A 10,851-nucleotide genomic window follows, 5' to 3' on the forward strand; every position below is an offset into this window, starting at 1 on the left:
CCCGCCATGTTAGGAGCGGCGCCGGGGAGATGTTGAGTCGAGGTTGCCCGGGCGGCTGTCGCTGCCGTGGGGCTGGCGGGAGCTGAGCTCTCCGAGGGCCCGGGCGGCGCCCGCGGCAGGCAAGGTCCGCAGCTCGCTGGTGCAGGCGTGCGCTCTGGGTCTCGCCCCCGCCCGCCTCTCCCCACGAATGCAAAGCCAGTGGCGTTCTCGGGAACCCGTCTAAGAAACCAGCATCACTCGCGGGGCCGGGGCGCTGCACGGGATTGGGGGGGGGCGCCGGCAGCGGCTGCCTGGCGGGGGCGCGGCGGAGTCGGCCGGACCCTTCCTGCCGGCGGAACCAAAGCGCGGGGCTGCGGGGCGGCGGGGGCTGCCTCCCGGTGGCACCGCTCCGCGCTCTCCCCTCGCCGGCAGCTGCGGGACACGGCCCGACACGATGCTGATGCTGCTGCTCCGGGCGGCCGGTTGCCGGCGCGCCGCCGCCCCGGCTTCCGCCACCGCCTGGCTGCGGGGCGCCGCTCACCGCGGGCCCACGGTCGCCTGCCGCCGCCGGGCAGCCTTGCCCGCCGCCTCCGCCGCGGCGGCCCTGAAGGTTGGGGTGGGGAGGGGCGGCGGACCTCGGGTTCGCGGGTCTTTCCTTGCGAAAAATGCGAATCTAAGGAGTGAACTGAGGTTCCCCTCGGGCCAAACCTGAGATCAAACGGAGATCTGGCGGGCGCAGGTGCTGCGCCTGTCTCCCTGCGAAGCCGTATGTACAGTGATTGCAAGCGTAATACTCTTTAGAGGGGCTGCAAATATTTACTGCTGGTTTGGGATATCTAAATGGAAGATTATTGAAACAAGCAGGCAATACATTAGTTGGAGTTTGTGGCCTGCTTTATACTATAACTTAGCTTTAATCCCTAATTTAAATTGCTGAGAATAGAGTCAAGGCAAGGAGAAACTTTGTGTGTGTATATACACATACGTGTAGGTATGTATGTGTGTGTATATGTATATATAAAGCGTAGATTGGTATTGATGTTGCTTGACCGTGTACTGCATTCATCTTTCAGGTTACATCTTTTCAGGGAGTGGCTGTTCGCAGCCTCTGCACATCCTCCCCTCATGAACACCCAGAACACGGAAGATTAGTTTATAAAGGAAATTTGGCAAAGGCTGTGTTAGGTATGTGACTCGAAGTGATTTATATTGCCTTTTTATTTATTTATTTAACAATATTTAATAACTTTAAAGTGCAAGCTTGTAAAAGAGAATGTTCTCCTTTCCAACTCTGCTAAAACCTGAATCATCTGTATAGCCAAAAAAAATCTGGTGGTGGTGCTTGCTTTCTCCTTCTTTGGTCTGCAGGGACTTTTGTGGGTACTGTGCATCTCTGTAACCCCTCAGCCTGCTTCTATTTCTTTTGCAACCTTTGGAGTGCAGTACCCAACCCAATAATGAAAAAGAGTAGCTGTAACTGCTATTTACATTCTGTCTGCTTTCAAATGTTACCGAAATGTTTCTGAAGTAGACAGACACCATGATGAAATGCACTATCTGTAATGAGACTTTGTTGATCTTTCCTTGACCAGTTAATGTTGCAAAGACCTATTGAAAAGTAATCCATTGGATGTTTTCTGATATGTGTTTTTGAAATGTCCCTTAAAGAAGGAGGAAGTATGCCTTAACATACTTAATTATCAGAGCATCTTGGACTACTGGTTCTCATGGTGGCTTAAGGACTGTGGGTGATCCACAACACTGGCTACTGTCTTTCAAGCTGCACACAAGATGGCTGTGGAGTACTTGTTAATATTGCATAAAGTAGGTTTTTCAAGTTACACGTGGTGGGAGATCGAGCAAGCTTCTTCGTAATGCACATTGAACGCTAACATCAGTTGTTGATGAAGAGAGAAATTCCCAGCCATATCTGTGATTATTACCATTATGCGTGTCCATGACTGAAGTAAAATTTCTTTTGAAATCAGTTTCCTATCTGTGAAGGAAAAACTTCATAGGTGTGCGTGATAGCTCATAGCTGACTTCATTGTAGAAATAGAGCTAGCTAGCAGCTTTGATAAACCCAACGTGAACATATAAACAAACCAGAAGAGTGGGAAGAAGACAGGGTTGAACTTTCAATGGTTTCTTTGTGAGTTTTTTTTTAAAAAAGGGAAGTGGATTTTCACTAACTTCAGCTGTTCAATTAATGGCATCAATATACAGTAGCAGAACATATGTAATTGTAGAGATAATTTTACTCGTAAGTATTCACCTTCATTTTCTCTTTTTTTTTTGTGTAGGTGTGAGGTTTTTCTCTTACTCCACCAGCATATTCAACCTGTTCATGATGCCCTACATCATACTGAAAACTGGTATTGGGTTTGAAAGCCTGTTCATACAAGCTGCCTTTTATGGGTTGATCGGGTTTTTTACGTTTGTAACGCCGGTTACTTTGCATGTCCTTACAAAAGGCTATGTAATTCGACTCTATTATAAAGATGAAATGGACACATACACAGCCATTACATACAATGCAATCTTGGCAGAAAAAGCGACTGTTTTCCATCAGAAAGACGTAAAGATTCCAGACATCACCAAGATGTTCACAACATTTTATGCTAAAACTAAATCAATGCTTGTTAATCCGACTCTTTTCCAAAATCCTCAGGATTATCACCATCTCATGGGCTATGACAAGTCCTTTTATTTTGACTTCGAGGAGGAAAAGGAAACTGATGAAAGAAAATAATTTGAAGATAATGAATGTCACTGTCATTGTTCATGGTGCAGTGCTATGTATGTGAAAGAATGTAAAGTTCTATTACACTTTCTTAAGTATCAGGTAACTAGAGTTCTCCACATGCATTCTGGAATGTATAAAAACCTGATTTTTTAAAAGTTGTAAACAATGTGAGGGTTTCTTCAGAGTTAATGACACAAAACATAGTAAAAAAAAAATATATGCTTAGATCTGTCTTGTGCTTGTTCTTGTTTTTTATTGTTCACTGTCCAGGAGAACTGTAAAACATGGTCTGTGCGGCAATCTCACAGTCTGTACTTCAAAAGGAACCATTGATAAGAAAAAAAAAAAAGAATCAATACTTGTCACCTTCAAGTACATAGTTAAGCTTTTAAGCCTTAAAGATTAATTATACTTAATCCAAAAAGATCGAGCATTTTCGTCAGTGCTGCTGGTGGTATAAAAGGAGTAGAAATGGCTTTGACTTCCCTCTGTGAGAGCATCAGTAGCCAGGAGTCGACGGAAAGCAGACAGATATTGTTGCTAGTTGATGTTACAGCCTCCTTCTAGAGGCCTGCAGGCCTCTGGAGAAGATAGGGAGAATGGCTGCGTTGCAATAATCTCTAGCTACTCACAGCTGCTAATTGGTTTCTTAAGCTGGAGTCCCACTCCAAGCAACCTTGCCCCCCCAGATGGAGAACGAGCAGCTGCTTTTTGCTGAGCGAGGGGAAGCACCTTAGCATAAGATTTGCTCTGTGAATATCCCGTTGAAAACATGCTGTCTTTGAACCAACTTAACAAAAATACCAGCAGCTAGCAGTTAAAATGAACTCTGTCAGCATTTATGTAAGGTAGAGGAGCAACCTGTAGATCTACTGTTTAGATCTTGTGCCTTTAAAAAAACATACCTCGATTTTTAGCGCTGCAAAGAAGTAAAAAGACGGTTAGGTCTTTTCATGTGACTAGACTGGTTAGTTCTGCACTCTGAGTATGCACAAATTTGATTTAAATGCTTTTAGCCCAAAGAGGAGGTTTGTCAGGTAAACTGACAGATACTTGTTTTCAGATCATGAAGGGCCTAAATATTTTCAGGCTTAAAAATTACTGAATTAAAAAAAGGCAGAATTCAAATTAATCCTTTTTTTATTAGCAGTGCCCTTTGTAATAAGTAAATCTGACCCTTGCTTCTAATGAAGTCATCCTGATACTGCAAATAAAGAAAAAGTAATTATAACTACCATTACAGATGTTTCCTAAGTTCCAGCTGAAAAAAAAATATTTAAAAGTCTAAATGTCTTCTAAAACAACTATTATTTCAGTTTCCTGTCATAGGATGACACTACAGATCATATTAAAATACCAGTGTTTTTAAATGTTTTTCTGACTGTTGAAACTGCTCTCAGTTTCAAGCAGTTTAATTACTTGCTGAGTAAATAATAAGCAAGTAATCCCATCCTGATATTTTTGAGGCAATTCTTTTATGTTGACACAGTTATAATTTAAAAAATCCTGATCTAGCCACATTAAGCCAGTATCACTTAATAGGTAACAATAATACTAAAAAAAAAAAATAGATTCCATAAGTGATATTGAAGAAGTGAGGCCAGTAACAAGCAATGCTGATTACCTGGTTGTACTACTTGTCCTTACTGAAATGATGTTTTACACCTATTAAAAATAATCTTTCCATTCTTTCCATGTCTGATGCGTTCACTCTCTTTTTGTCCTTGCGGATAAAGTCAACTTTGTCTTTAAATACCAGATTTAAGCAGCAATAGTAAGATATTTCCATCTCAGCGGCTAAGTTTCTTGAAAAAAAGTATGGGAGTTAAACATTATATCTCCTGTCTGGTTTTATTCTGTCCATGAAATGCAAGTTAAGCTACTAGGTGGCTTTCTGACATAGATGATTTAAAAAAATAATTTAAAAATCCAAGTTTCTACCATAAGATAGATTATGATTCTGGCCATGATGTAGCCGCAGAAAAATCAGAATCATAGAATGGTTAGGGTTGGAAGGGACCTTCAAAGGTCATCTAGTCCAACCCCCTTGCAAGGAGCAGGGACATCCCTGACTAGATCAGGTTGCTCAGAGCCTCGTCCAACCTGGCCTTGAACATTTCCAGGGATGGGGCTTCCACCACCTCTCTGGGCAACCTGTTCCAGTGCTCTACAGCCCTCATTATAAAAAAATTTTTCCTAATATCCAATCTAAATTTACCTCCCTCTATTTTAAAACCATTACCCCTAGTCCTGTCAGGGCCTACTGAACAGCCTCTCCCCATCTTTCTTGTAGGCCCCCTTGAGGTACTGGAAGACCGCTATAAGGTCTCCCTGGAGCCTTTTCTTCTCCAGGCTGAACAGCCCCAGGTCTCTCAACCTGTGCTCATAGGAGAGGTGCTCCAGCCCTCTGATAATCTTCGTGGCCCTCCTCTGGACCTTCTTCAACTGGTCCATGTCCTTCTTATGTTGGGGGCTCCAGAACTGGATGCAGTACTCCAAGTGGAGTCTCACCAGGGCAGAGTAGAGGGGGAGAATCCCCTCCCTCAACCTGCTGGCCACACTGCAACTTGAAAATAATGATAGTTCCATAGCTTTATTTTAATAGTCCTTTTATATTAAAGAAAGGGAAGACCAAACTTACTAGAGATGCCCAATATTCCAGTAACTTGGCAAACTCAGTTTGGGAAACAACCAAGTTGTAAATCTTAACATTATAATTCTTGTTATAGTTGCCAAATAAATATGGCTTTGGCCCCATCCCTGTTAGAGTTTCCACCTCCGTCTGCCATTGTGTATAATCCCAGCATTCTCAGAGTTGGCTTTTTTTCAATTTTTACTTGCAGTGTGTATTTAGAATCATAGAATCACTTAGGTTGGAAAAGACCTTTAAGATCATCAGGTCCAACTGCAAACCTAACATTACAAAGTTCACCGCTAAATCACCTCCCTAAGTGCCACACCTACACATCTTTTAAACACCTGCAGGGATGGTGTCTCCACCACTTCCCTGAGAAGCCTGTTCCATAGCCTAACAACCCTTTCAGTGAAGAAATTTTTCCTAACATCCAACCTAAACCTGCCCTAGCCCAACTTGAGGCCATTTCTTCTTGTCCTGTCACTAGTTACTCGGGAGAAGAGACCAACACCCACCTTGCTACAACCTCCTTTGAGATAGCTGTAGAGCGATGAGGTCTCCCCTCAGCCTCCTCGTCTATTGACAGATTGCTATCAAGTAATTCCCAAAGCTTGATTATGATTAATTCCCAAAGCTCCACATCCTTCACAATCCTATTAATTTAGTGAACTACTATTTTTATTCTAGTTTATTTTTCTTCAGTTTTATACACTTGGTGAAATACAGTTCTAATTGCAGAGGTATTACTATCTCCTAACATTTTCATCCCTGGAAGTTGCTGATGTTTCTTCGGTTGTCGGTAACTTGTGTACGACATGGAAGAAACAATTAATTTATAAGACCTAGAGAATGTGCTCATACACTTGGAGATTCTGAAGGAAATACTGATGTAGAAGCTCAGTCTTCTAAAATACGTGATTTACAAGCTGTCTTATTTCCAAGGCTACACCTACTATGAAGGTTGCCAGCTCCTGCAGCCTTTCCAGTACCAACCAATCACTTCTGCCTAGCAGCTGGGTCTCGTATCTTATCCTGGTACAAGTTTCACCCAATCTGGTGTGAAGAGTGTGACTCAAGCCTCTTTCTTAGACATATGCTTCCTATCCCCTTCCATCCTTAAAAGCTTCCACAAAAGGTCATAGATAAGTGCTTTTTTTTGGTCCTAGGAAAACAGACAGGATACGTGCAAAGTTTTCTTTTCAATCTTTGGCTACATGGTATTTTCCTGCCAGTGTCCCTCTCTCTGAAGCTTTTGGCTTCGTCCACAATTTTATTCATTAATCCTTTTCTGTTCTTAATTATAAAGTACAATGCTTCTTGTCATTCTTTAATGTTATTATTTAAATTAAATTATCCTGCAATCCTCATCCTTTTCTTGAGAATGTAAAACATTCTGATGAGAAAATTATCTCCTTTTGATACTTTAAAGAGAACTTTAAAGCTCTGAGGCACTTCACACTTACCCACACTCTCTAGAATCAAAAGATAACTAATTTCACTGGAGCTTGCTTTATTACAAATCAAAGTCCTCACACTGGCAAGGACGGAGAAAATATGCATAGATTTTTGCCCAGTACTGTGAGAGCCTAATTTGGGTGATGGAAACTTCATGAAATTCTCTTTGTGCTGTAAAAATTAAGAGCACACATGTGAATTATTACAATTACTCAGTATAACTTAATAGTTGGAAACTTAGGAAGCTGCTGCAATTCGATTGCCCTGGAGTTCTGTGGTCATACCAAGAATTTCTTTGTGCCCCCATGTACAGCATAGCCTACTGCAGCCCCCCTGAGCAATGGGACAAGTGTGCTAGCTGGGAGTTGGATCCACTACCATAAGCTTATCCCCCAGCTATAAAGACCTCAGCTATTTTAAGCAGGGAAGAACAGAGAGCAAATGGCCGCAAAACATGTCCAGCTGTCTCCATTTCTGGAATACCAGGGTGGACAGTGTCGCTGTGGTGTGCTTTTTGTCAGCCTCAGGTAGGGCACAGCCCTTTCTTCTCCCTTTACCCTCTGCTTTCTCTTCTTCTTGACAACTTTAATGGTTTAATGGATACTTTAACTATAAGCTTTAATCCTAAACTTGGCTTGGAAAGAATAAACCATAAGCCTACTGGCAACAAGCAGAGTTATTTCCAACATAATTGTTTCCACAGGATACCACCTGGTGTGTGTTTGCTTCACTTTAATAGCCTCCAGTGGTTTAATGTGTTGTTATATTCAAATCAAACCACTGAGCCAAAGTGCATACAGCATTTAAAAAAATATACCCAAAATAACGCACCTTGCTTTTGCTTTCTTTCCACAACTAATTGCTTTCTTACTCAAATGCTACCAGCTCACCACAGGATAAGTGCTGGTGCGTTGCTCCTGGGTTGGACTCCCCCGGTACCCTCAAGTGCTTCGTCGGCTGCACGTAGAGGAGCTGAATCCTTCACCTCTTTCTAGCGTCCCTGGGCTTGACTTTCTGCTTCCACTATAAACATTGTCAAAGATAGGATGAGAGGATTTGTGAAGAGAGATTTACTCATGAATTGCTACAATTTTCTTCTTTTTATGTTGGTTGCCAAGTGTGTTTTTGCTTTGTGAATACAGGCCTTACGCCTTCCATATAGCCCCTTTATATCAGAGTGTCTTCAGCAGCAACCCTAAGCCCAGGATCAGAGGTAATAAACATGTCTGCTTCCAGCTGCAAAAACATCTACTTCAAAAACTGTCACAAATGGTCCTGCAAGGATAATTAAATTATTATTGCCTCTTTCTTTATTGAATAAATGTGTTTCACATCTTAAAAGAGTTTTCCATTAACATGAGGTTTTGTACATGCCAAGAACCAGGACATAATTTTTAATTCCGCTTGACTAATACTTTGAAACAGAGTACTTTCCTCTACTGTACTGGTACACTGTTATTTATTTTTCTGTGATGGGATATTATTATAATGTATATTATAAATCTTTCCTGAGGGAGATTTCAGTGACTTATGTGTGCTTATCTGGTCAAACTACTCATCAGCCAACAATCCAAACACAAAGTGATTATTTTGAAAAAGCAATCACAAGTAAGTTAAGTACTTTTTAGATGTGTATTGAGAAAGAAGATAAAAATATAAATTATTTTAAGGATTTTAACCACAAATCAGCTCTTTGCATCTCAGATGTAGACCAAGTGAAAAGTCATAGCTATGAAATCCTAAGTTCTCTAGACTTTGATTTATTTTATGTACTGTTAACTGGACATGAGAGTTGTCCCTACTAAATGTAGTTGCAAAGGATTTAAAAACAAATGAAGTAAATTGTCACAGAACTCTAGTGAAGTAACACTATTATGTAGTTCTTTCCACTTCTCTTTCTCTCCTTTTCACCTTCCTTCTGGACTGGAGTATCTAAGAAAAAGATTATAGTAAAGGAAGAGTATTTAGTAAAGATAAAATATATAGAATTTATATATTTCCTCTCCAATGCCCTTCATACTGACTAGAAAGGAACAGAGCAGACTCCTCACACCCACAGCGCACTCGTTTGGGGCTTCATTGAGCATCACAAGAGATCAGTTCTATGAATGGCTTCGATACGGGCACTGAAAGTCACAAGCATCTAAAACTGAAGTTGCTGAAAAGATTTTAAAACGATTGAGGCTATTTTGATCTAATGACAATTTGACCAGATGTAACCGTCAAGGTTGTAGATTTTGTAATCGTGGTTATAAGTGATATTTTAGCTCATTTTAACTTATTGTTCCCATTTTCCCATTAGCCAGCCAGATCCTTTTAAAAATGGAGCCTAGCTACACTGTATTTTTAAAGCTTTGGAATAGTTTTGACTTGTGCAATAAAACTGCAGTAAGGAACAAGAGAGGATCCAGAGGTTTCCCCATGTGTCTGTCTGTCTGAGCCACCAGAGGGGACTCATTCCTCATCTATGCCGTTGACTGCAGCAAGGATCTGGGGAAAAAAGCACCTGTTCTTGAACCAGGGCTAGAAAGCCACAAAGTTTAGCAGAGAGCTTCTGTTCATTTATGTCAAAAGAGCTTTTTATATAAAATCTTGTAGATCTGCAGCGCTTTTTCCAGCCTGCCCGTAAGTACATCAGCCACCCAATGCACTGTGCAGCAAGGTACAAGTCTCGCCGCAGAGGGACGGACGCGCTTTCAGACGGGTAATCGTATATGTCAATAGGGTACAGGCAGTGCCGCCCCACGCCTGCTTCAGCCCGACCTTTGACTTTTGCTGAATCTATTGGGCTGACAGAAGACTCAGCGGAGAGCCTGGCTTAGCTTCTCGCTAGTTAGACTCACTCCACATGAGTGGTCATGGCTCTGTGGTTGAAAGGAACCTTTTTTTTTTTGTCTGTACATGGACAAGGTAGCTCTTCTTTAGGGGCTGCTTCATCACTCCTTAGTGGCTCTCTCATTACTCCTTTTTCCAGCTACTACAGCCTTCCAAATTCATTTCAATTTCATTAGGTATTTTACTATTTTTAAGCAAAATTTGGCCATTTTGAAACAGAACTGTATTATTGCTATGATTACAAAGGGTCTGTATGTTTTATAGCATCCTGTTAAACAACAGCAAAAATCCATGTGCGATGTATGTACTCTGGAGATCTGTCAGGAAAGTTGTATAATTTTGAATTCCCACTTAAAGGCCAAATGTTTGAAGTTTCTTTCAGCCTTGCACTCTGTCAGGCTGGTGAGACTCTTCTTGTGGTCTCTAGAAAGATAATTCTCTAGCCATGTTAAATTTTCAAATTTTTATCTTCTTTTGTGAATTATTACATATATTAACTCATTAGTTGGCACTTTTAGGCACCTTTAGTTGAAAAACAATTTCTTAATCTTTTGCAACTTTACCTTTATAATGTGTAAAATATTACCCTGGTGTGAGATTTTATTTTTTGTAAAAAATACAATTTAGGATCTAAGAGGAACCTGCAGACATACATACAAATCAAGAAAGTAACTCATGAGAAGTCAATTTGATTAAGTTTTGTAATTCATTCTTCCATAAATTCAGTAAGTTTCCATATTTTGTCATATTCAGAAAAAAAAATGTAATTGTGTTTCAGTTAGATGGTGTTTGTGCTCTCTTGTATGAGGTATTAGACTTAAAAAAAAAAACTATTTCTGCAGCTGGAACTAGCAATGTTGCTGCGTTTGTGCAATAAAAACTGACCCAGTTTAGTCCACAGAGCCAATATAGCAGATACAGTAAAAATACGTTATTCTTTGTGTACTGCGCTAGCAGACAGAAGTAAGGGGGGGTATCCCACATGAAAAGTTCTTTAAGAGTTTTTTATTTAGTGTTTCAAACCTGAGTTCCTAACCTATCTCCAGTTGTGACAGATAGATTCTGTATTCTTATAAAAATATATCACTCAAAATTTGACAGCTTTTGTTATTAACTGTCTCATGGTCAGTGTCTGCCTGCATCCACGCCTGCCCACTGCACTGCCACAAGCGTCAGTGGCTGGGCTCCGTGCTTTTGGGCA

General features: G+C 41.0%; 1 protein-coding gene across 1 annotated transcript; it reads left to right on the top strand.

Annotated features, from left to right (window-relative positions):
- Positions 1 to 394: 394 nt before the first annotated feature.
- On the top strand, positions 395 to 3,985 carry TMEM70 (transmembrane protein 70). Its single transcript, XM_086740937.1, has 3 exons — positions 395 to 589; positions 1,053 to 1,164; positions 2,283 to 3,985. Exons 1-3 carry the CDS (start codon positions 434 to 436, stop codon positions 2,729 to 2,731), a joined length of 717 nt encoding a protein of 238 aa, XP_086597063.1. The 5' UTR covers positions 395 to 433; the 3' UTR covers positions 2,732 to 3,985.
- The last annotated feature ends 6,866 nt before the right edge of the window (positions 3,986 to 10,851 follow it).

The sequence above is a fragment of the Chlamydotis macqueenii genome, chromosome 2, assembly GCF_036417535.1.
Source record: "Chlamydotis macqueenii isolate bChlMac1 chromosome 2, bChlMac1.mat, whole genome shotgun sequence".
Taxonomy (NCBI): domain Eukaryota; kingdom Metazoa; phylum Chordata; class Aves; order Otidiformes; family Otididae; genus Chlamydotis; species Chlamydotis macqueenii.